General features: G+C 52.1%; 1 protein-coding gene across 5 annotated transcripts in view; it reads right to left on the reverse strand.

Moving 5' to 3' along the window:
• Positions 1–26,764, reverse strand: part of GRK5 (G protein-coupled receptor kinase 5) — a 207,229-nt gene that overhangs the window by 41,455 nt on the left and 139,010 nt on the right. For 3 of the 5 annotated variants that reach the window (XM_026494246.4, XM_057308348.1, XM_057308347.1), the window contains 2 exons: positions 22,418–22,530; positions 11,157–11,234 (listed from right to left, as the gene is read on the reverse strand). In XM_026494246.4, coding sequence (XP_026350031.1) covers positions 11,157–11,234; positions 22,418–22,530 — 191 coding nt within the window. The remainder of the gene's footprint in view (positions 1–11,156; positions 11,235–22,417; positions 22,531–26,764) is intronic. The other 2 variants (XM_026494247.4, XM_057308349.1) reach the window with 2 other exon arrangements.

Consider the following 26,764-nt stretch of genomic DNA (forward strand, 5'->3'; position numbering starts at 1 on the left):
GGCAAAAGGGGGTCCAGCCCCAGGCCACTCAACTGTGGCTGGTCTCTGTGTCTTTGCATATTGGAAATCCGCAGTTAAAGCTATCTGCAAGGCCCTGGACTGGATGGTCCCTGAGATTGCCCTGGGTGCCCGGGCCCACCCCAGGAGGTTTTCTGTCCCCTCGGAGTATATTGGAGGAATGATGTCCCAGCAAGGGCTCTCGGCTCCTCTCCCAATGTACCAGGATTTCTGGAGGCTGAAGCCTGCATTGAGAAGGCAGTCAAGCAGCACGGGCCCTTCATGGAGAGTGGTGCTGTGCCGGGCACTGGGGTGACCTTGAAATGACCCAGGAGCCCTCACAGGCCCTGCTGTTCTCCAAACAGTACCCTAGCTCCCTGGTGAGTGCTCCTGGGTCATTAATAAACCCTCAATCAAGAAGAGACTTAGGCAGAGCTCAGGGCAGGGAGCCAGGTTAGGTCATCTTAGGAAAACAGGGTCAAGAGCACAGACAGAAGTCTCAGCTTTCCCCATCCCAGCTATGTGACCTTGAGGGAGTGACTTAACCTCTCTGTGTCCATCTCTTCATTTTTAATATGGAGATAATAACCCACGGGATAGATGTGAGGATTATGTGAGTTATTTAAAGCCAGTGGAATCAGTCTGGCCCGCAGTAAGAACTGCTCCTGGAACTGCAGGGGGTTGGAGCCGGGTGGGCCTCGCAGACAGCATCCAGGCCAACCTCCTCACTCTACTGACAGAAACTGAGGCCCAGGGAGGGCAGGCATCTGGCTGTGAGGGGAATGAGAAGAGTCAGGCTTTGGGGCTCAGGCCCGGCTTCGATTCCCCACTCGGCCCCAAGCTTGGTGTTCTTGGGCAATTACTTAACCCCTTTCAGCCCTTGTTTCTCATCCATTCAGACAACCGTTATAAGGACCGAATGAAACAGGGAACATGAAGTTCCAGGCACGCAGTAGTTGCTCAATAGATGCTAGCTCCCTTCTGTCTTGCCCCCAATAGCTAGTAAGCACGAATGTGCCTTTATCTGTTTTGAATTCTGTTCTCTGCTGCTCCCAAAAATGGAAGAGGAAGAGGCCCAGCCTCCCCTTCCCCACTGCTGCTTGAGAAAACTCAGGAAGTTCCTCTGTCAAGTTTTCTTTTCAGTCCTCTTCCACGGAGTCATTTTGCAGTGCTGTGGCGAAGTGGGAAAAGCCAGGGTGCAGGCCCAGCTGCCCCTCCAGCCCCGCTGCCTACCCAGCCAGATCCTGCTCAGGAGGGGCTCAAGCAAAGGTGGACTCCGAGCTCACTGGATTCATTGACAACAGGATGGAGGTGCCCTTCTAGGCACCTTCTAGGAGACAGATGAGGGCCAAGCAATCTAGCAGAGATGAAATGTTGGGTCCAGGACCAGTGTCTGGAAGCCCAAACCCCATGGAGGATGGGGCAGGCACTGGGAAGGGAGTGATTTGTCCAAACCACTCATATCCCATGCCCTGGGTTGCCCTGGAGACCAAGGATTGGTTAGATGGTTAGGCAGACTCTAGGCCAGCTCCCTCCCAGGCCACGGAAGCCAGGAAGGGAGATGGGGAATGAGCCCGACTCCTAGTCCAGTGCTCCTGGCTCCAGGTTACGCTGTCTCCAGCAACAAGTCAACATTTATAAAATGCATCACAGCTGGGAGGTAGATAGTCAGCCCCGCATTTTCCAAAGATGATGAGGTCGTCTCAGGAGGTGCAGGGACACAAATAATACCGAACCGCTCAGTGAAAACGGTATCCCCTTTTCAGTCCTCCTTTGAGCCTCCCGTCATGAAGAAGAAAGTCTCAGTGTGGTGCCACCATCTTGCTAACACATCTCCAATACTCACTAATCTTTCTCCCAAACAAAGAGAAAGGCAGCTCTAGGCTCGGAGCCTCAGGCCGGCCGAAGAGGACCCAGCTAGGATTTAATGCCACTTTTCCCAGTTAGCTTTCTGTATGACAAGCCGGCGCTGGCTTTCCAGGCATGGTCCTGACACAAAGTTTTCTTTTGAAACTCATTTATTGTAATTAATTAATTAATTAATTTTTAAAAGATTTGATTTTTAAGTAACCTCTACACCCACGTAGGGCCCGAACTTACAACCTCGAGACCAAGAGTGGCATGCTCCAGCGACTGAGCCGGCCAGGTGCCCCGAAACTCATTGATTTGAAACAGAAAGACACGAGTTAATTTACAAGGGAAGAAAGTTCTATATAACTGATTGCAAGGGTGGGATGCAGGTACAGCGGAGCCTGTGGGCGTGCTGTAAGGAGGAGGGCCGGCCACGAACCCAGCGGCAGCCACATTTATCATCATACCAGGAGAACGGAGGCTCCAGGGACGTACAGCAGGAAGGAGGCCGAACCGGGGCTCCATGTGCTCCTGAGGACAAGGACTGAAGCTGCTGACTGCCCCCAAGGTAGAGGAACTGTCCCCGCCGAGAAGTGAGCCGGCTTGGACTAGCTCAGACTCCGGATCGGCTGCCCAGGCCGGGAAGGGGGAGGCGCCGGTGAAGCGAGCAGGGGGCCAGGGGCCAGGGAAAAAGGAACTTGGAATAATTATTATTTCCTTTCATTCAAGCTCTTTACTTTTTAAAAGGTGGATGTTTTCCGGAGAGCCACACCAGCACTAGGAATAGATTTCTTTTGTGCAAAAACTCAGGCTGATGGGTAACTTCCCCTTAACAAGAACAAACTTCCCTGCCTTACCCTATCAGTGTTTACAGAAGCAAAGAGGCCTGTGTTTGTGTGGGGCCCAGAGAACAATACCCTGCCGGTAGACCTCCAGCAAGAAGTACCCTCCAAAAGCTGCTCACCCCAGGCATTCCCAGCATCCCACAGAGGCCGCCAAGCCGGTTCATGTCAGAAGCCTGCCCCAACCCACCAGTGCACCTTGGTGTCCAGGCCCCTTCAGCAGGACCCTCCACCGGGTCTGAGCCTCCCCTGGAGTTTGCTGATAGTACATTAAAACTGGGTGCCACCCGCCAGGCCTCAGTGACTGGGGTGGTGCAGCTCAAAGACGGAGACTCGGAACCACTGCTCGTGGGCCCAATTAAAATGAATCATGGCAAGACGGACTACAAACGACACTGCCGAAGCAGGATACTCAGGGCCTCACCTGAAGCCCTGCCTCCACAATTCGAAACCAGCCTCTTCCCTTCCCAGAACTTGGTTGGCTGGTCTGTAAAATGGGTACACTAACACTTAGCTTGAAGAGTTGCTATGGAAGATCCAAGAGCAGGTCTGTAGGATGCCATTGCAGTGTTGGACATAGATGGCCTAAAGGAGAGGATATTGTTATGTCAACTGGGAGAAGGACTGGAATAATCGTGAAGGACCAGGCCAGGCCCTGCTTTTCCCAACTGGCAATGGGGCTTTGGTTCTCCGGAGGAAGACAGATCCATGGGCCTGAAGTGCACTATGATTTGTTTACTTTGTCCCCAGATGCACCCTGTTCCCCAAAACCCTGAGGCCTTCTGACAAGGACAGATAAGACGCAATGAAAGCAAGTCATTTAAAAACAAGTAACAAAAATGAATCTGAGTTTTATCAAAATTAAAAACCGTTGTGCTTCAAAGGACACCATCACAAAAGTAAAAGGACAACTCCTGGAATGGGAGAAAATATTTGCAAATCGTAGATCTGATAAAAGCCTTGTATGCAGATCAGACAAAGAAGCCTTAGGATTCAACCTTAAGAAGATGAACAGCCTAATTTAAAAAACGAGCAAAGGATCTGAATAGACATTTCTCCAAAGAAGATCTAGAAAGGGCCAATAAGCACGTGAAAAGATGCTCAGCATCATTAGCCATTAGGAAAATGCAAATCAAAACCAAGATGAGATACCACTTCACACCCTCTAAGATGAATACAATTAAAAAGACAGAAAATGCCACCTGTTGGTGAGGATGTAGAGAAATGGGAACCCTCAGGCGCTGCCAGTGGGAATGCAGAATGGTGCAGCCCCTTCAAAAGCAGTCTGGCAGGTCCTCAAATGACTAAGCATCGAGTTACCCCGTGACCCAGCTAGCTATTCCACTCCTAAGTATCTATCCAAGGGAGATGAAAACCTAGGTCCAGGCAGAAACTTGCACACGAATGTTACATGTTCACAGCAGTGTTATTCATTCTAGCCAAAAAGTGGAAACAACCCAAGTGTCCATCAACTGATGAAAAGATACATAACAACAGGGTTTACCCATACAGCGGGATATTATGTGGGCCATAAAGAAGACTGAAGTACTGATACGTGTTACAACATGGATACACCCTGGAAACGTTATGCTCAGTGGAAGAAGATACAAAAAGCCACACGCTGTACGATTCCATGTACATGAGATGCCCAGAATAGACAAATCCGCAGAGACAGGAAGTAGATTAGTGGTTGCCCGGGGCCAGGAGGAAAGGGAAGTAGGGAGTGAGTGCTAATGAGTATAGAGCTGCTATTGGGAGTGATAAAATATCCTGGAAGCGGATAGTGGTGGTAGTTGTACAACTGTGTGAATATTTTAAACCACTGAACTGTACACTTCAAAAGGATGAATTTTATGGTATATGAATTATAGCTCCATAACCCTAATATTTTAAAGTCTGTAGTGATAGATGATATATCACACTGCTTTCATAATCACCTATTATTATTCATTACTGTACTTAAAAATCCTTCCTGGTCCACCCCAGCTCAAAGCAAGCCTGCCCCCTCCCCACCCCACATGCACCCCCAAACACCTGTAATACCTCCGGTCTGCAGGTATCGGGAAGATGAGCTGCCCAGATCTCTGCAGAGCCCAGCACAGAAACCTGATCTGACCAAGGGCCTCTGGGCAACTTCACTGAGCTGACACACCTCTGACTATTTCTAGGACATGCCGTACTCATGGTTGTCTCACCATCACCAGAGACGAGGCTGTCATACAGACAATGTTTTCAGTTTGGGGCTTGGGGGATGAGAGGGTAGGCAGGAAGCTGTACGCGACATATGCTTCCCCGAGTCCTTCAGCCTCCCTCGCTGGCCAGTGGAGCTCGAACTACGCAGTTAATGCTCGTGGGCTTCCTTCACTCCTCTCCTCCCCTTTGGCAGTGACCATGAGGCACCATCTTCAAGATGGTGGGGCCACAAAAGCAGCCAGGACCCCTGGTCTTCACCCAAGAGAGTTGAAGACCCAATCAGATTGTGCCTAAGAAAGAAAGAATCTGTGTTGTGTGAAGCCCCTGAGATTTGGGTGCTGTTTCTTGTGGCAGCTAGCATTAATCATCCTGACGAACACATCGCCTTCTAATGAGCCTGGCCTTTCTGGCCAGCCTCTATGGCTGGGGCCCTCCAGACCCCTCCTTGGCCTCTCTCAACTCCACAGCTGGAGTTCATGTCTGAATGATTTCCTCATTCAACAGTCTAATTTTGAAAGCACAGAGAGGAGGGGGAGAGTCAGATGCTAGCCACCACTGAGTGAGTGTCTAACACGGACCAGCTCCTGAGCTCTGCACTTGCGGGTATATCAGTGACCCCCACGGCCACCCCACCCACCTGACAGACGGACCACCCGAGGCACTGGAAGGCTAATTAACTTTCCCAAGACCACGCAGCTAAAGGAGACCAAGTCTGGCTTTCTATCCAGGTCTATCTGGTCCTAAAACGCCTTTTCAAAGCACTCTGTGGCCTCTGTGTTAGATCTCCAACACTTTTGGTGCACTCCAAAGCCCGCCCAGGGCTGGTGTCTCTAACAGCCCCCAGAGCAAAGCTGGCCACATTTGGACAACTGATGCAAGATCTGGGCAGCGTCCAAGGAGTGGGCTTTGCCCCTTGGGAACGAAGCCTTTAAGCCAGGGTTTGAAGAGCATCATCGCACAGGGAATGAGAATTCAGCTCAAGGCATAAGCTCTGGCTTTGAGCAGGGACTTTCCAGCCAGACTCTCAGCAAACATACCATGTCAGACACCAGGGAACACAAGCCAGCCAAGTGGCAGCTCCCCAGGAAAGACACGAGGCAGGCAAGGTGAAGGGCCCACAGAAGGAAGCTTCCCAGGGCCCCCTCACTGTCTCATTCAAACCAGCTTGCAATGATCGCGAGCCATGAGTACAGCACGGCACAGGCGCAGGGGATATCCACAGAGAGCAGATGCTATCACTTCTGCCCAATGAGCTAATAACCCTGCCACCTGTAGCAATGACCTTTGTCCTCTGTCTCTCTGTCTTTCCTGGGAGGGGGGGAGGGCAGCCACTCAGTAACTCAAGATGAAAACCAGAGAGTCACCTGGGACCCCTTCTACCCTTCTCCTTCATGCCCCACACCTGGCCATCCCCCAAGAGTTCCTTCCATCTAGCATTTCCTAAGACCCTTGTGCCACCATGTCCCTAGAGCCGCTGTCCCAGCATGGGACACGGTCACTCCCACAGCACCTGCAGCAGCTCCCTAGATGGTCTTCTGCCCGCAGCCCTCCTCCTCCCCTTTCCTCCCCCATGTGGTCAGAGGGACCAGCCTGAACCAACTGCAAATGGCCTGCAAAGCCCTCGTGGCCCCACTGCCACCAGGATGGTGTCACACTCCTCAGGTTGGTCTGCCAGACCCTGCCACCCAGAGGGCCCTCATCCCCCTATCTTTCTACTCCTGCTGTACTGACCGCCGCACGCCCTGTCCCACTCCACAGCAGGGTTTCCCAACCTCGGCGCCACTGACACTTAGCGTCGGAGAATTCTTTGTTCTGGGGCCGGCCTGTGCACCACAAGGCATTCCACAGCATCCCTGGCCCCTACCCGTTAGATGCCACAGCACATCCTCCAATGTGCCAATCAAAGCTATCTCCACACACTGCCAACCGCCTCCCGGGGGCAAAACGTCCCCAGGTGGGAACCACTGCTCTATACCTTTGCCCACGAAAGGCCCTTCTTTCCTTTCATTCATATCTGGCCTCCTCCTTCTCATCACATTAACATCTGATTCAGCTGCATCACCTCCCAGGAGCGTCCCCGGCTCACTCAGGCAGGTGGAGGGGCAGCTTCCCTTTGCACAGTTCTGCCACTGCTCCTGTCACACTGCAGTGGACCCATCCACTGACGTGCTGTCACCCCCCTGCATGGTGGGCTCCTCAGAACCCGGGGGCATGGGAGCATGACCATGGGAACCTGCGTAAGTACGACAGTGCGGCACGTTCAGAGACTACCCAGGTAGGTGTGGCAGCTTCTGACCACAGGCAAGGGGCTGTGTGCAGCCAAAGTGTCAGGCTGAGGGACACAGAAGGGAAAAAAAACCAGAGCAGGGGTCTAGGTGGAGGGCCTTGCAGGGAACAGCCTGAACAAAGGCTACGAGGTGTGGTCAGCAAGATAAGACTGGGAATGACATGGCCAGAGCCCAGTGTGGGGCCTGTGGGAGAGGTATCAGGAGAAAGGATTTTGAAGCAGAAGGAAACCAGGTCATGAAGACCTCTGGATGTCTTCTACAGCCGCAGATGTATCCAGCAGGATGTAGAATTTGCGGAGGCGGGGGAAGGTTTTATGGTCAAATAAGTTTGGGAAATGCTTTGTCTGCAAACAGGTTTCCTTACTGCAGGACTTCTCAGAGCCTTTGATTATATGCTCACATACCAGATGAATCTTTACAAGTGGAAGATATAGCATGTAGCACCGTCCACATGTAACTGACTACAGAGCCTCTCAAATGATCAGTGTCCTTTAGCGTACCCTTTGGAAATGCTGCTTGGAGACGAGATACGGGGCTACAACTCGAAGAAGGGCTCAAGGTAAGGACGATCTGGGTTTGGGGACAATGGCTCTGGGAGTTCTTCAAGGACCTCAGGGCCACCACTGGGGCCTCAGCCACTAGCTCAACCCCTCTCCCAGCCCCTGGCTCCCCAGCCCCTGGGGCATCTGCAGCACTGAGAAGTGAAAACAGCTCCCGAGAGATTGTCTACAGGAAGGACTGGGAGGCAGTGCGAAATTTATTGTAGGAAAACAGTCACCCCACGGGACTGCTTCGACCACCTTCCCCAGGCCCTTGGGCCACAACATATGGTGTGGTTTAAATTTTTAAAATTGAGGAGTACTTAAGGAAAAAATGTTGGCAGGCTCTGAGGCACTTGTAAAACCGTCTGAGCTGATGAGCGGTCTGGGCCCCGTCCCTCCAGGAGATGGAGGCGGCGCTGAGCAGGGGCAGGGAGGTCTGGAGAGCAGGATGGGGTCCTCCAGCAGAGGCTTCTGGATGAGCCTGGCCAGGCAGGGAGAGAATGGAACAGCCCCCTGCAGCGGTCCCTGGATGGGCCGAAGGAGCAGACCAGGCTGGACAAAGGAAGCACTTCGTCCTCACTGTGGATCGCAGCCGGGGCGGGGGCAGCAGGAGGGCATTGAGTGGCCAGGTGTGGGAAACAGGACACCACGGGTGGGGGTAAGGGGCTCAAATCCCGGCTGCATGGCCCGGGACAGTGACAGCCCCTCCGGAGCCTCCCCGGGCTCATCCATAATATGGAGCTAATGGAATCCCATCACGTGGTAGCGGCACGGACTAGGTGAGACCGTGTCTGCACACAGTGAGTCCTCAATACACGTTAGCTGCCACTGTCTAGGGGGGACACAAGTGGGTGGGCAGCCCCAGAGCGGGTGCAGATGGACAGCTGGACCGGCAAAGCTGAGGCTCCGTGGAAACTGCCTTCGCTGAGGGCAGCTGAAGATCCTATTAGCTGAGTGGCCGTGGCACGTTACCTCCCTGCCCATCTGGGCCCTGGCAGCCACCTGTACCCTTCTCATCTCACAGAGGCTGGCGCCATCACAGATGATGCCTAGCAGGTGTCTGGCACCCACAGGCCCTGAGCCGTGAGCTGCTCTTCTCACCCACCCTGGGGCATTTACCCCCTCAGGGCGGTGCCTCCTGAGCTCTGGGTCCTGGTTCTCCCCAGGGTGTTCACGCCGTTTCAAGTGGTGGCCGGGAGACCAAAAGCAACACGACAGTGGCAGCGAGTGTGGGGAAACAGGGACCCTGCTCTCACGTCTCCTCCTTGACCACTTTCGACCTAAGAACTTCCACCGATGCCAACAAGGCCTGTATCGGGAACAAAGCAAGGCACGGCTGCCCCTTGGCCGCACAGACGGAGCAGGCCAGCCGCATGTGCCCAGGGCCGTGCTCGTGCAGCGCTAGCGGGCCCTGCCCAGCGTCTGGGGCTTTCATGGACGTGAATCGTCTCTTCTGAAATGTGCAGAAGGACTGGGAGTGCTTGCCCATCACGTGGAGAGAAGCATACACTTACGAAGGAAGCAGAGACACCAAGGGAAGCAGTGAGAGAATGACAAGTCAGGGCGGTGGCTTGGCGGGAGCGGGAAGAAGTGACACAGGAGACCTCTCCAGGTGTGAGGCCGAACTGGCCGCCCGCAGATGCTGGAGATGAGCACATCTGCTCCAGAACAGGACCCAGTGTGGTATGAGAGACCCCTGGGGCGGGGGGAACCCCTGGCCCTCCATAACCCCTGAGGGCACAGCGAGGGCTTGAAGGGGGACCAGAACTACCGAGGACCCCCTGGGACCCTTGCTGAGAACATCAAGCTGGGAGTTACAGGCCTCAAGGGACTCCCATGTCACAGAGATAAAACTTATAAAAATACGCAGAGATGGACTGTACGCGCAGGGGAGAGGAGGCCTGATGTGAGACTCCGAAGGAGCTACTACGAGTGTAAAGTGTAAAGCCCTCAGGTCACCCTGGATGTCCTTTCCAGGGGGTCACAGGCTGGCAGCAGCGCCCTCGTGCTGCAGGAGCTGCTGTCTGTGACCCGGATTCCTTGTGTCCACAGTCCTGTCTCCCGAGCGGAGTCACCCTGAGCTGCGGCAGACCTCTGTAACTGCGTTCTGCTTTAGTGCAGTTGTGAAGGGACCCCAGCCAGGGCACAGCACCCCCAAGGAGGCAGGCCGGCAGGACAGGGGCTGCCTTTTTTCCAGGGTGTCAACGTCACATCCAGGGAGTCCCTACACCTCGCTGGCAACACCTCTCTCTCTGACTGAAGCATCTCTCATCTTTCTCACTGTTTGGTTCTTACCTTGTGACTCACTAGTCATTCCCTCAGTGTAAGCTTGTAAAGTCTGTGAAGGTCCGATTTGTAGGGACCCTGAGACATTATCCGGTCAAGCCTCACCCATTTTACAGCAAAGAACACCGAGGCCCAGGGAAAGGAAGACCAAGGTCACATGGCAAATTAGGGGTGAAGCCGTTTCCTGACCCACATGCCTGTGTGTTGCCACTCCCTGCCACACCCTGTGAGGATGGACTGACAGGACCCTGTCACAGTGGCTGTGGCAGCCCCAGTCCCCTGGTGGCCTGGGGCAGAGGCAGTGCCCAGATCCCGGATGAGGACAGAGCCAATGCTGGCCCACAAGGCTACAGAACACACCGGAACTGTTGGGAGGCAGGTCGCAGCTCCGGCTCCCAAGGCCTCTAGGAGATGGGTCTGGCAGGGAGGACCTCTTTTAAGAAACGGAAACTGAGGCCCAGTGAGGGAACATGACTTAATTGTGTGGGTAGAACAGCTGGGACTAGAACCCCATGCTCCCCAGCCAAGTTGTGAACTGGATGGAGACCACATTTATCTGTCAAGTTGGGGATGAGAAGGAACAGGTTCCAGGGAAGCAAGGCCACCAGGACCGCAGGGGGCGGCGCTCACGCTGTGCCTTCAGCACTGGGGTGGGTGTGCTCCTGAAGCTGGGTCCTGGCGGCCCCTCCCCCTTCAGCATACGGCCAAACTTACTTCAGGATACTCCACATTCTATGTGAATTCAGCCAATGTTGCCTCTGCCAGCATAGCCTCAGCCACTTTGTTTCCCTCTCATTCACCCCCAGACCCTTCCCCTCCACACCAATCTCTCCAAACCACCCCTGCTGTGCACTTTCTTCTGGGCCAGGCCTCCACTGGTCCAGCTACAAACGCTTGGGTGTGGGCTGTGGGCAGCATAAGGCCCCAGGAAGCAAGCTCCCCACCCCACCCCGGGCCCAGCCTGGCCCACCTGCCTTGGCCTTGCCAGACTTGGGCCCTCTCTGAGGGAGGATGAGAATGCTGGCTCTCTGGAGACCAACAGCAGCCACCAGCTGGGTGCTTCATAGCTCCCCACATGGCCTGGCCGGGATCTGGGGCCCATACTCCTCCAGAAGGCCTCCCATTCCTCCTACTATGCGGTCTGGGCAGCCTCTTACCTTTGGGGTGAGGTACTTGGTCATAATTTCCTTCCCTTTCTCCCCCAGTTTTTCATCTGGAGTAACTTCATATTCTGCCTGAAACAGAAGAAGGGAGAGAACAATAACAGATCTGCCCCTGCACTGCTCCCGGTTCCACAAGCTCCTCCTGGAGAAGACACCATGGAGGTCAAGTGACCACGCCCTCCCCCTCGGAGCAGAAAGCTGAGGCCCAGACTGGGGAGAAGACCTGGCCAAGGAGCCCTGACGTCCAGTCCAGCCTACTCTGCACCCCGCAGGGACACGTGCTTATCAGAATAGGCGCTCTCCTCTCGGGCGGCACGTTAGGACCACCGGGAGCAAACACTGGAGCTCGGGCCCTACCCCACCCCAAGAGACTCCGACCCTTTGGCCAGGAGCGCAGGGCTCCGGGCAGCTGGGGTTGAGAACCACCGACTCAGATAAATCACAGGAAGCCACTGGAAAATAACAAGCCACCAAACTGGAAGGTCTCCGAGAGGCTGCCTTGGGTCACTCAGACCTTACAGCTGCATGACCTTAGACGGTTTCCTTCACCTCCATAAAACACAGACTGAAAAAGCACCTACTACAGGGCAGACAGAATGTGACGAAGCTCTCAGCCCAGAGCCAGGCACATGATAATACTCAATGAACAGCTGCCGTAGTTATCACCATTGTCATTACTATGCCTTGCAGGAGAAAACGCAAATATAGATGCCTTACCTTTTGCAGCTTTTCAGCTTATAAAATGAGCATACAGAGATTTGTCAGATGTTCAGAGGGCGCGCATGCACACAGAGGAAGAGGAAGAGGGAGAAGCAGACTCCCCGCGGAGCAGGGAGCCCAGTGCGGGGCTTGATACAGGACCCTGGGATCATATGCTGAGCCGAAGGCAGACGCTTCACTGACTGAGCCATCCAGGCCCCCTTTTCAGATGTTCTTATCTGAACTTCCAGAAGGTTCCAGCCAGTGATGTGGGAGGGTAGGGTGCCCACTACACCCCTTCGCCTGCATATGAAAAATAGGAGGTTCAGCAGACTCGGCCAGAGTCATGCAGAGCAGATGGCAGGACTGAGGCTTCCATCTCCAAACCGGAGCTCTTTCTCAACAACTCCAAGGAATTCAGGACTCCAGATTGCTGGCCAAGTCAGCGGGACCTCCAAAAGACAAACCTTTTTATTTTCCTTGACCTCAAGAGGGGCTCCTTCGCTCACATCTGACGCACTTGCCAAGAGGATAAAAGGCCTCAAGTTAACAAGAAGCCTGGGTAAGCCTGCCTTTCTCATTTAGACAAGAGAACTAATTGCAAATTGTTTATAACCCTTTCAAAATCCACCACCCAAGGATTTGTCAACCTCGGTCCAAAAGTACAGCTATTTCAAAAGAGACAGTAAATGACATCAACACAGACTGAAACACGGTGGAGTTAGGCACCCGGCCCTCCTGGCCCAGTTCACGGCAACCCCACCACCCAGTGTCTAGGGTCCAATCTCCCCCCAGGCCAGTCCAGAAGCCCCTCCAGAAAGGGGGAAGCAGAGGCAGCAACTGGAATGCCCACAGATGCAGCCAGGCACATTTCCAATCAACACGAGTGGGTTTTTCCTGTTACCATTTCTCTTCTAATAGAGAATCAAGGCTCAGTGATTTTTCTCCAAGAAAGAAATGTTAACACTTCCATCATTTGGATCACAGGGCTATGGGATAGTAATTCTGGAAAGAATCCAACCCCCTCAATTTACAGAGCTGGACACCGGGGCTCAGAGAAGCCAAGAGCCGGGCCCAATATTACACAGCTGGTCGAGGCAGTCAGGAGAGGAGCACAAGCCTCCTGACTTCCATGGGCCGCCCGCCCCCTCAGTGCGTCTCCCTCTATGATGACTCCACACCATGAAGACTAGCCTTGTGGGACTGATCATTTCTTGTTGAACTGATTTGATTGATGATTTCCTGAGACTATTTAAGGAGAGAAGGTGGCTCTTCCCCCTTGAGTTTTTCCTGTTATTTTCTCCACCGATGCTCCCCAACAATCCCCCCAAACTAACACGGTATCGAGTAGTTATAGACTCACCCTCAAAGTAGGGATCATTATTCCCAATTATCAGATAAAGAAACTGAGGCTCTGAGAGCACAAATAACCAGTTCAAATACAGTCGTGTGGGCACGTGAGAGGGCTGGGAGCTATGTCTCCGGAGGGGCTCGGAGTTCTAGAGCACAACTGACCACCCTTTTTCCAGGATGAGGAGAGAAGCACCTAGAGTCCTGCCATTCTGGAAACCCTCCTAGTGGTCTGGCACCATGGGAATCTACCCAGACTGCTTTGCGGGGCCCAGGCCCCGGGCACATGGCCGACCACATTTTGGGGTAACTCAATCCCATGCAGAACCCTGGATTTGCACTGTCCCAAAATACATCTGTGAAGGCGGCTCTATTTAACCAAATGGAGGCTTGAAGCTCATTAATCAGCCTCAATAACCAGCTGAAAATATTATTGCTCTGGATACTAAAACCCACGTTAAAAAAATAACATCACTTTCAGGTCAGCTGCCTCCCAGCAGAGGCCCGGCTGGGCGGCTGGGCGCCACAGTTCCACAGGGAGGCAGCCGGGAGCACGCGGGGACAGGCATCCCCAGCCCAGGATCAAAAGGCCTTTCTTTGAGAGTCCATGTCAGGTCACCACCACTTGAAGAGCATTTGTGTTGGGAGGCAGAAAACCAACAGAAGGCTTCCAGCTGGGCTTTCCACACTGATTAAGTCACCTGGAGTGACAGGCCATGTCTCCACAGTGACCCCCGAGAGGCCTCCTACAGAGAGAAGGCACCATGGCGGCTCAGCTGGGCGGGCAAAGCTCAGGCAGGTCACGCCACCCGAGGCGGGGGACCACCCAGGAACCCACTGCTGTGGGAACGCCCTTGCCCAGGTAGTGGGCAAAAGCTGCTGAAATCAGCTGCGACCAGAAAACAGAAGCAGCAAATAAGAGGTTGGGCCAACAGCCCAGAAGTTTACAATTAGCGTTGGCTCAGGAAATGGCAGCCAGACAAAGACTTCAATGGAAAGAGAGAAAACCGCATGCAAGGATTGCCCCCGTGACCTCCATCAGTAAGGGAGCTCCCTTCAACCAGAGAGGTGCTAGGTCTTATCCCCTCCCCCAACGGAGGGGATGGGTGCGGTCCTCTCTGCTGTAAGGCCCATTTGAAACCGGGGAGCTCAACCCTAACAGCCAGAGCACCAAAGGACACCTACACTAATCCACTCGGGGGATACCTCTCTTCCCCAGATACACCCAAGGTGCTCATTTCAGGAGCCTCTCCTCGCACTGTGATTTATGCCAAGCGCAGAAATGGCCTTTGGGGAGGAGACGCTGCTATAACACAGAGAGCAAAACGCTCCATTGAGTTTAAGGCAAAAGAATTATTTATAGAACCCTGCCTGCCGAAGAGTATAAACATCGGTGTACATCCTAGTTTATAAACCTAATATTTCATCCTCTTGGTCTGCTCTAATTGCATCATCAATCTCAGAAAATGCTGGTGAAAATATGTCCTCTCTATTAAAACACACTTCCCTCCGACGATTTTTAAAAACATGAAGACCACAAGCCAGTAAAAGGGGACCTGCCACGTTTTCAAAGCAGCCGGCACTGGGTTAAAGAGCAGAGTCTGAGCCGGATTCCTCTCGGCCTCTGACTAACTTCGGATGTCACCTCCTCGTCCTGGGAGACCTTCTCCTGCCCTGACAAGAAGATGAAGTCAGAGATGCTATGAGGTCTTGCCACCTCCGGCTTCTGTAATTACCGATGTGGTCAGCTTTTCCAGAGTCCTCGCAGCGGGGACAAGTGACGCGCTTGGTTGGCAGGGCTGCTCACCACGGCCCTTTCTGGAGAAACACCCAGCTCCACCCACACCGGCCTCGGCATCTTGCCTGTGCTGCCCGTGTGGGCTGGAGGTCTCCATTTGCCTCTCTGGAGTCTCTCTGTACCCTGGTGCAGGGCAGGCGAGAATCAGGCTGGGCAATTACCCCTCCCCCAACCTGGGCACCACGGTTCCTGGCCCCGTCTCCTAAAGACCCATCCTGCTTAGCACTCCACCAACAGCCCTGCACTTGACTGTGGGCGGGCCGTCCATCTCCTGCCGGAACCCTGACTGAACAGTCCTTCAGAGGGCTGGGCCCTGACCTTGCCCCCTCTCTGCTCCCCATCTAGAATGAGGAAGCACTGCCGAGGGGCACATCCCCCAGGAATCCCAGGATCCGGTGGGTCTGGTCAGCCCCAAAGCTTGTATCCACCCGGGTAGACTATTCTCTGGTCTCTAGCTGCCACCTGAGGAACCCTTTAGGCCTGTGTCAGGAAGAGAGTCACTGGCCCCCCTCAGGGCAACAGATGGGACAGGACCAGAGAAAGGAGGGAGGGAGAAGCCGACCCATGGCCATGTTGGAGGATAGCCTGAGAGTGGGAAGAGTGACCCCAAGGGGACCCCAGATCATACTTATGCAACATAGCCTGGCTGGGGCAAAGGCTAAAAAGAAGGAAGGAGGAAAGGGGTATCACACCTTTCTCTTGGGTGAGGTAACAAATTCACCAGCAGCTGTCAGAGTCCCCTGGAAAAGGGGCCATGCTGTCACCTCCTGCCTGCCCCGTCATCCTTCTCCCGAGAGCCTCAACCCTGAGTGGCTCTCTCCCCACCCCCTCTACCATCCCTGGACTGCCTAGCTGCTTCTCCTCCTTCCCCAGCCCCAACATTATTTCTCCATCTTCACTCTCCAACAAGGCTCATAAGGCCACCACGCACGGGCCTTTGACTCTCCCTGTTACTCTTTTAGTTCTAAGTGAGAAGAATCCTAACCTAACCTAGTTTGGGCAAAACCGTTATCTCTTAGCTCCTAGAATTCAAGGATGGACTGAACAACAATATTGTGGGGCGAGTGAAATGCAGCCAGGCCCAGACTATCAGGAGCCAGCCACATGAGCGTTTCTGGAACCCACTGTCATCCACATGTGTGTGCACTCACACATGCCTTGGTCTCTCTCAATGCTGACTGGCTTGCTCCAGGGGCACATGGTAGTCAACAGCTCCCGGGCTTTTTATGTTAAGCATTCTCTACAAGAGAAGGAGCTCCTCTTAATTCTATAAATCCCAGAGGAAGAAATCACTGGCCTACATTGGCTCACAGGCTCATCCCTGCTCCAACCGACTATGAACTGGGGGTGACACCATTAGGAACATGGCAGCTTCCAGGAGAGCCATGTTGTTCAGGGGTTTGGGTGGGGGACTGGGGACTGGACAATCCCATCGAGGTCTACTAGATGAACCCATTTTATAAGTGGTACTTTTTCAAGATGACCCTGTTCCCAGGGTCTGGCATTACCAACTCTTCTGAGGGTCTCCATGTCCATCTGAAGAACGATTACTTCCCTCCCCCTCCCTCTTTGGGGAGAGCACAGAAGTGACAGAAAGACAAGACAAATACTGGGTATGACTCATAAATAAGAGAAGCAGGATACTTGACTCCTGTGGTGAGGCGCAGCAAATTGTTTCGTTTTACAAATAATTTCAGGATAACCAGGCATATTTAATGCCAAGTGATAGCCCACTGATTTCAAGTGATTTCCTGCAGTTCTGGGCTAATGAATGGCTTGAAGTGCCTTTTAGCGCTTCCTGATACAAGATTTCATTTGTCGTAGCCTCCTACCTGTAGTTGCCACTCTCCAAGATGGAGACTGTCATGATCCTTGCCTCCTGTTACTCACGCTCTTGAGAAGGCTCTTTCCACACTGGAAGGAGCTGACCTGTGTTAACATTATGACACTATGGAACCTCTGAGGCTCAGTCATAACAGACACTGCAGCTTCTAGCATGCCGTCTTGAATCACTGGCTCTGGGGAAAGCCAGCCATGGGGTAAGGACACTCAAGCAGTCCCGTGGGGGAGGTTCACATGGAAAACAACTGGGGCCTCCAACCAACAGCCACCACTAACCTGTCAGCCAAGCGCATACACTTGGAAACAGATCAAGCCCTGGATGACTGCAGCCCCAGCCAACATCTTAATAGAACCTTGTAAGAAACCTGGAGCTAGTACCATCTCGGTAAATCATCCCCAAATTCTTGACCCACAAAAGCCATGAGATAGTAAGTGTTTCTTGCTGGTTCAAGCTCCTCAGTTTTGAGGTAATTTCTTATACAGCGATAGGTAGTGAATACTTCCGTATCTGAACTCGTAGATAGTATCACTTACTTAATTTCTTCATTTTTCAATCCTCCATTTAATCAGAAAGCAAGTTCCACGAGGGCAGGAACTTTCTTCTCCTACTCAGTGTGTAGTCTCCGACTGCTAGAACAGAGTATGATATACTGGAGACATCCAGGAAATAGGTGCTTAAGAACTGGTTGAGTATCTCCCAGATCTCCCCTAACCCCAAAGAGAAGAGACCTGAAAACTTTTAGTCACACCCAAGTGAGGGGACAGGCGGGCATCATTCTGGGATGCCATCAAGACTCCCAGAAAACAGGTGAGAGAAGAAGTACATCAATCTTTAAGAAGGCTGTGGAAAAGACCCTATTGGCCTATGGAGGCTGACACTGGAGCCCCTTCTGGTCCCCTGACCAGGTGGGCAAATCCTCTTTCAGCCCAAATCAAGTCACGGCTTTGACTTTGGTCACTGACCCCATTTCTCTGTGGGAGGGCAATGAGAGAGTCCTTCTCAGGCTCCCAGGAGGCCCTTGACAACCTAAGACCAAGGGCTGCATGACCCCTGCAGCCTGGTGAATGATACACAAACAGTTCTGCTGCCCCCCAATCACCCAGGCCCCATTTTAAAACAGCCACAGGTCTCCTGCTTGACTTGAGAAATTCAGACATTAGGACTGTGTAAGACAACAATGTTTCCTGGGGACTACGTCAGAGCCTGACGAGGACGGGTTATTTTTAATAAACCCCACTTGGTAGAAATTCAACACAGAGGTGGGAACAGTGTGGACGGTGCTGGCTGAGCCAGGGAGCACCGGGCTGTATGCTGCCTTCTCGGAGCTCCAGTCAGGATGGAAGGAAAAAACATATTTCAGACGAGAGCCGCGCCAGCCCTGGAAAACTCAATAAAGTCTTCCTGCGTAAAAGAGGTGTTCCAAAGGCTGGTCCTTTGACGTCAGGATGGGTGATGAAAAGGCCCTGCTAGTTCCCAGAGATGCAGACAAAACGCGAGGGGCGGGGCTGGCCCCTAGGAGTGGCGGCGAGCTAAGGCGTATGTAAAGAACATTTGTCGCATCAACACAGGGAGCCAGACTCACATTTCCTTTCCAGAAAAAAGCTCTTGGTACCGGCCCAGCAAAAGGGAACGTCTGCACGACCAGAATGAAAATGGGCATCCATTGGATGTTTTTTTTCTTCTTCTCAAACTGACTATAAGCGTCTAACAAGACACGTGGCTGGAAAATTCCACTGGCTCCTGGGTTTAGCCTTGCCCTGCTCTGCCTCATCAACTCTCTAGACGAGTCTCAAAGCTGGCGATGCCTCATCTTTTCCAAACAGGGAGCAGTGTTGGTCCAGGGCTCGGTCTTTGGTCCTCGTCTCTCCTTCCATGTTCATCTCCTTGGTCAGCTCACCCAGTCCACGGCCCTAAATACCAGCTATAGGTTGACAGCTCCCAATCTTCCATCTCCAGCCCAGACCTTTCTTGCAGATGCCAGACTTGAACGTCCATCTCCCCTCAATCATCTCCACTCGGATGTCCGAGTCACACTCCAGCTGAGCGTGCCTAAAATGGGGTTCCTGGTCTTCCTACAAACACGCCTCCCACAGCCTTTCCCTTACCCCATCCTTCCATCTGCTCAGGTCAACGCTTTGAAGTCATCCGTAACTCTTCTGTCTCACCCACAATGCATCCAAAAATACTGTTAACTCTGCCTCCAAAACATGCCCCAAATTCAACCACTCTCACCACTGCCAAATGCTTCCTCGCTGGCTTGAGCAACCATCAGCCCTCCCCTGGACTCCTATCAGAGCTCCTGCGCCTACCCTTTCCCCACCAATACAGGAGCCAGAGGGATCCTTTAGAAACCCAAGTCCGACCATGCCACTGCTCTATTCAAAACCCTCCAGTGGCTCCCCATTTCACTCCAAGTCAAAGTCAAAGTTCTTTAATGGCACAAGGTCTTGCATAATCAACAGCTCTCTTAGACCCCTCCCTGCCCTTGCTCCCTCCATTTCAGCCACAGATGCCATGCCTGTAGGCCTTTGCACTGGCTGTTCCCCTGCCTGCCTTGCTCTTCCACCACATACTCACCTGGCGAACTCTCACGGAGGGGTTCAGCCCCCACCCAGGGTCTCACTGCCCACTGGCAGCAGAGCCAGCATTGCTCCTTCAGTCTGTCTGTGGAGGCTGCACGCCCGACTCATACACCACTCTGCCAGCACAGCCCAATAATGAGGCTCAGGTGCGTGCTGGAGCCAGCCCCTGGAGCAGAGGGCACAGCAGGGAGGGGTGGCTGGGGAAGGCTTCTGAGAGTAGAGTACGAGAGAACAAGGAACAAGCAGGCATTCTCCTGAGGGGCACGTGGGGGCATTTCAGGCATCAGGAGTGAGGAAGCCAGGGCCGAAAGGCTTCAACCTGGGTGGTGGCGAGTCAGAAAATGCAGGGCTCAAGAAAGACCCGGGTGAAGGTTAAGGATGAATGGTGCAGGTAGGGGCCTGGCAGCGGAAGGCCTGGTATTCGGCCTCAGAACTCAGACTCTGTCCTGGATGTCAATGCTTCCCAACCCTGGATACACAGCATAGTCACAGGCAACTTGAAAAATGCCAACATCTATTAGAAATCAGGGCCAATCCATGGATTGGCACCAATGAGCACCCCTAGTGCCAAACTGTGGTCTCCAAGTACCATTTCCCGGTAAAGGAACCAGGGCTCCTTGGAGATACAACAGACTCTAGGTCTAGGGCAGGAAAGATACAAGATGAGCTGTGACATCGCATCCTACCAGAGAGCAAAGAGCTGACCATGACTACTGGGTCCTCTCAAGGGCTCAGAAGCCAAGCTGGTGGCCAACGATGAGATCACAGAGCATCAATAAGGATAATGACCACCACACATTGAAATGCATCCGTGTTTAAATCCACGCCTTTAAAACAAATTGGTTACTATATTAGAGGGTGCTAGTGAACTGATCGGGTACTTAGAAAACATAAATACAGGGAAAGAATGAAGCAACTCCTCCATGAACTTCATCACTGGGTAACGAAACAGTAATCGAAAGGAAGTTTCCCAGTTAGCAAATGAAGAAGGAATGACAAAATGAGAATGTCGCCACACTGCAATCCCTAATTAATCAACACATTTAGGCACTGCCTAAATCAGCTGCCATCTCTAGCAGAAAGACAAGCAGAGGGTAATGTCCCCTGATGGAAGAACAAGAAACCACTTATGAAGTCACCCTGCCCCTGCCAAAAACAAAACAAAAAGGAAACAAAAAAAACTGAAACTGAATCTGGTCAAGTTTCTCGATTCAATGAGCAATTTACAAGCAATTCAGAGGAACCTATTTATTACATGACATATGGGGTGACAGAACAGAATTCAGACCGCGGGGCACTCTTCTGGTTGAGCAAGGAGAGATGGCTATAACCTGTTAAAACATGCATTTACAAAAAGTATGAGAAAGTTGGACATTTAAACACTAATGTATGATGATAATAATTATAATTACTTTTTTGAGAGCTGCACTAAGGGTATTGTGGTGATTTGTGTGTGTGTGAGAGAGCCCTGATCGTTCAGGGATACTGAACTGAAATGCTCCCAGACGAAATCGTATGTGTTAGATCTGCTACAAAATGCTACAGGTGGGGAGGACATGGTGAAACAAGACTGGCTATGAGCTCATAATGGTTGAAGTGGGGTGAAGGGTGCATATACTGCTCTTTGACTTTACTTTTTACAGTTTGAAATTATGAGAAGTTATGAAACTACTAGCCCCCTCCCCCCCCCCACTCCCCGCCAAGATTCAAATTAATGAGTCTGGGCTTCAGCTCAGGCAATGGTATTTTTTTAAAGCAGGTGTTTCTATTACTCAGCCAAAGTTGAAAACTATTATAGTCACTATGTGAGACATGCTGAGAGCCTCCCCTAAAACCAAGACAGAGGCTATGGAGGGGAACTGGTCTGCGAGGTCAAGAAATCAAGCACATGGTCCTGGATTAGATGGGGGAAGAGATGAGGAAGAGGGAGGGGTCAAGGACATTGCAAAGATTTCAGGCTTGGGTGACTGGGTGCTGACCACTGGATCAGGGAACATATCAGGCCTGGTAGATTTGGGGGTCTGGGGGAAGGTGACTTTTGGCAGAGACACTCAGTGGGCAGTTTGGTTTGTAAATCTAGAGATCCACACTGAGACCCTGAAGCAGACACAGAAACCTGGGCCCCACAGGACTGTCCCCCAAACCAAGATAGAGGTCAGGACGACTGCAGCCAAGGGTGGCATTAGGGCCTCTAGGAAACAGCAGCATCTTAGTCGCCTGCCCTGGGAAGGGGGCGCCTGGAAATACCCCATTCCTTGGTCTCTGAGGTGCCCTGCCTTCCTGCACAAGCGCTAAGGAATTCCTGCATATTCCTACATCCTGTCCTAAAAGCCCATGCAGATCAAGCACCATTTGTTAAACAAATCAATGCCTGGTAAATCTGAAGGAAGTCTCCATATGGCGTCAAACTCACACATGCCAGCAGCCTCTGGAGCCAGCGACTGTCAGATTGGCTTAAAACGGCCAACACATGTTCATTGCACAAATGTTCCCTTAAAGCCTGTATGTGTCATGTTCTGTGCTAGGCAGGGGTGATGGGAAGCCCAGGGTCCTGGCCTCAGGGCACTTTCAGTCCAGCGGAAGAGTAGACAATAAATAAGTACACAAACACAAGCTTCAGAATTTTAGAAAAGGGGTTTCATACAGGAAAAGGGGCCATGGAATCCAAGTGTTACCTTGGGGTGTTATCCAACTTCCCCTGGCACTACCGTGCATAACCCGGGCTCCCAGAATCAGAGAAGTGACAGGGCTTCACTATAAAGCAGTAGTAACTGAGGCCCAGAGAGGGGGGTGGCCCGTCCACGGTCACCCAGTGGGTGCAGACTTGCAGACAAGTCAATATTCTCAAAGTCTCCACTGGAAATTTCTTGAACAACAATTTCATTCTTCACCCTTCTAAACGATATGGTCTATCTCTTCCTCTGGGCAAAAACAATCACTGATCACAGAGGACCAAAGGGCCTCCCCAGGACCAGGGACTTACCACTGAGTCCAGGAACTGAATGTAACACTCCAGCCCGGGTCTGGTTTCACAGAACTGCCGGAAAAGCAGTCTTCCAATTGGCTGCTTGTCACATAAACTGCAGTAATCCCTGTCTGGAAACAAGAAAAGAAGAATGTGGTGAGATGCAGGAGAGAGCCAGGCAGGGCCGTCCAATCAACCCACACCTGGATCCAGAGCCCCAGATGGATGGAGCAAGATGACTGGCCAACTCTCAGGACCCTTTCTTTATCTCCAAGCGGTGAAGACTCAGAGGGGACAAGGGCAGTTTAGAGGAAAGCACCAGTTATGACCCAACCTCTAGTTCTTAGCCCACTCCCCCTTTCCAATGCCCTGATTCCTGTATGCCAGATATGCCAGCAGTTCTGGGGACAGTGACTCCACCCCCGGATGGCGATCACCATGTCACATTCCCCACTTAGTAACTGGATAAGGGTGGCAGACATGTAACTCAAGCCAGTTCCAATCGGAGTGGACCACAGACAGTGCCTGGGCACACGGAGCAGAAATGTTCTCTCTTCCTCTGGGTGCTGGGGTGCACGGGTGTGAGACCAAGTCTGCTGCAGTGCTCTCGACACTGCAAGGGAAGCTGCTATGATGAGGCTCACGCACAGAGGAGGTCAGAGCTGGGAAAATGACTACAAGTAAAGTTGGTGTCCTCATGGTGTCATGAATCTCTGGATCAAACCGTGCCTGCAGCTCAAACCACATCTGAAAAGTTTATTTATGAGCTTGTTTAGGGCAGTTTGAAAAGATGTAAAAATTACTTGTAATTCAAAGCACTTCAAATTATGAAAACCCTGCATTTTCCAGCTGAGGAGCTGGAGGCATGGAAACAAGAAGTGACCAGGCCTCAGCCACACAGCAGCCAAGAGAGTTCTAAAGAGGAAATGTAGCACAGGACTCCACGCCTGGAGGTCTGGAGACCGGGTGCTGGTCAGTCACTTGCTACGTGACTTCAAGCAACTCACTTGCTCTCTCTGGGCCTCAGTCTTCCTCTGGACAATAAAGGTTGGAGGTAAGATGGGGGGGGGGGTGGAGGTTCCTTCTGGCTCTTCCTGCAATGATGCCAAAGCCTCTGCAGGGCTTTCTCTGACCAGAAAGATGCTCAATGGACAGACTGAGACATGTTGCCTCTGACCCTGTCAAACACTGATCATTGGACCTTTGTGCAGTTGCTCTAGAAAGTCAGGTGACCTCACGGGAAACCGGGAAGAGGGTTAGACTTCGGGAGAGCTACCCGAACAAAAGGAACGACTATCTCCTCGCCGAATGCAGAGGAGGCACAAGGACCATCACCCCGGTGGAGGGGGTTTCTCTGAAGATAAGGAGCACGACAAGGAGATATGAACACAACCATCACGTCCACTCACTTTGACACCCAAAGAGTTCATCCACAGAAAGCAAAGCTGTGTCTTGTCGGGAGGGTGGTGGCTGTGAGCATGGGCTCTGGAGCTAAGCTGCCCGGGTTCAAAGCCAGCCTCACCACGCACTGCCTGTGCACCCTGAGGCATCTGACTTAACACTCTCATCCATCAGTCTCCTCATCTGTAAACTGGGGACATTCATCATACCTATCTTCTAGGACTGTCGTGAGGATTAAATAAGACAATGCATAGAAAAGACTCAGAACAGAACTTAACATAGAGAAAATGTTTACGACACACCACCTGCTACCATTGAGTTATGGGTCTCTTGGTCTGTTCCATCTCCATTCCTTCAAGGAATCTCCGTTTCCTGACATTGTAAAAATCCAGCCCTAGGCTCTAAGGGAGCCTAGAGCACGTGACCCAGCTCTAGCCAACCAGAGCCGTCATCTCCCAGCCGCAAGATAGAGTGAAGGATGGGCACATGATTCAGCCCTAGCCAATCAGAGGTCCCGGTTTTTACCACAGTGATAGGTTCAGAAGCAGACATGTGACTCGGCCCCAGCCAATCAGAGCCCCCTCTGTCTCCAGGCCACAAGGATAGGTTCAAGGCGCACGACCTGAGTGGGTAGGAGTTCTCTAAAAGTTAGGGGAGGGACGTCTCTCCGGGATGCCAAGGTCTTAGGATCAGTCAACTAAGAGCTGCCACAACTGTTTTCCCACCAGGCAGTGAGAACCCACAGAGAAGGAAATAGGGGAAGGCGGGGCTGAGTGCAGAAGAAAGCAAGCCCGCGCTGCAAACATCACAGGAGCCCCCGAAGCCAGTCCCCCGGAGGCCAGCCTGGTGCCTGCACATGTATTTACCCGACGGAGTGCTGAAGTCAGTTGGTGTTAGGTTTTTGTCTATTGCAACTCACAGAGCACGTGAGTGGGCATATAGGCTGGAGAGTTTTACAGCCCCCTTCTCCTCTCATGGGTAAAACTGCCCGAGGGCAGCGACTTTTTGTGGGGAGTCACAGTTCTAGGCACAGCGTGTATAAGATAAGCACTCAAAAATTTCTCATTCTCTCCTGGATACTTTGATCAACATGGGTAGCCACCTTCCAGTTCCCCCCTTGATCCCCTCTGCAAGTGGTTTGGGGGCTGAAACTAGCCCTGGACTATTGCCTTAAGTCGGTTACCTTTCCACGCACAGATGGTTCACAAACAGCCATTCCAACGAACATTTAACCCACCTCAGCGGGTGCCAGAATCAGTCGGGGGGGGGGGGGGAATGGGACGCAGTCCCAGACCTCAGGGAGCTTGGATTCTGTTGGAAAAGGTGGAGTGTGTGGGTGAGCAGACAAGATCCCAAGTGACAGTAATAAAATGTCAAGTTAGAGGAGTGTTATCGTCAGCTACAGGAGGGGATCTGGGAAGGTGGGAGCTGAGAGGGTGATCGGCCTGTAGCCCGCACCTGTTAGCATGATGCCCTGCAGATACAGCCTGCATTCTCACTGCCTCCCACTTGATCTGACTCCCCCCCAAGGTGAGGAAAACAAACTTCCTCACCCTTTCCCAATCAGCTGAACCTCCCCAAGCACAAATACAGAATGAAAGTAAATTACCTAGTGTCAAACTCCAGTTTTATTCGATTATGGCAGAGAACCGCTCCGCTTATGTGATTTGAGCAATGTGCCCCTCCCCATTTCCAAAAGCAATTAAGAGATTTCATGTACCATATTGTGATTCCGTAAGGGTTCATCCGACAGGATTTTTTCTCTCCATATGGCATTTGCTGTCAGTATGGAAACAAGGCTGTTATAAACTCACAGCACAGTAAACACCATGTGATTCCAACACAAGCTGTCAGCACCTCAGTTCCATGCCTCTCCCAGTTGTACAGAGGATCCCAGGCAAGAAAGCCACTCACTGGAAGCCCAGAAAGAGATAAAAGCATCAGTAATCATCTATTTGGATTCTTTTCTCAGGCTTATATAAAGATAAATGGGCCTATCTTCTGAGGAAGCATCGCCACCAACAAAATCAGAGTGCAACGTTTGCAGTTCCTTTAGAAATGAAGAACGAGGTCATAGGAGGGAGACTATGAATTTGGAAATTGATCAGAGTGACGGGAGGAGATGTAAATTGCCAAGCACAACCCAAGGTGTGGATCGTTTCTACAGAGTGAGATGACAAAGTTGGAAGCATGAGGAGGTCTGCAATACATCTTCAGAGCAGACCCTTTCTTCTTGGTTTCTACAGAAGCCTTCCTGTCATTTAAATCCAGCTTGCAGGGCCCTGCCCACACCCCTCCTCTCAAGTGTGATCTGTTGGGTATGATGGGGAGGGGCATCCCGGAAAGAAGGGCAGAGCTTTTTCTGTCTCTGAATCTCTCTATCTTTCAGGCTAGGGGAACCCTGGTATGTTATGCACACAGCCATGCAGGTGCTGTCCACACACATACTTACACACCAGCTCTTCTAGAACATGAGAACCCTGCTTTGGGCCACGTGCTTCATTGGCCCTTTCCTCTAAGCCAGAAAGAAGCTGTTGTTATATAAGTTATGAGGGGGCATCAGGCTCCTCTATCCCAAAGTATCCACCAATCATGTAATTACTCTAGCTTTACTCCTGTGGGTCCTTCATTTAACAAACTGTCTTCCAATGTCTCCTGATTTTTGATACAAGAAGGTTCCTTCAACTTTAAGACTCTCTTCTTGAATTCAACAACGGGGTGGGGTGGGGTGGATGAGTGGGAGGAAGCACACCTATATTTACTGGCAGGTTAATGATCCAGTAACAGGCTTAGAGTTAACAGCTGGTGGTCAGTTAGGACTAAGAATGGGAGTGTGGCCTTTGTGATGTGACCCTGGCCGTGGTAATAGAGGTCTAGTGGACATGGCAAACTGAAACATATCTAGAGGAAGGTGACTGGAAATGGGGAAGGGTCTATGAAGCCCCTTATAAGCTCTAGGACACT

The sequence above is a fragment of the Ursus arctos genome, unplaced genomic scaffold (assembly GCF_023065955.2).
Source record: "Ursus arctos isolate Adak ecotype North America unplaced genomic scaffold, UrsArc2.0 scaffold_7, whole genome shotgun sequence".
NCBI classification, from domain to species: domain Eukaryota; kingdom Metazoa; phylum Chordata; class Mammalia; order Carnivora; family Ursidae; genus Ursus; species Ursus arctos.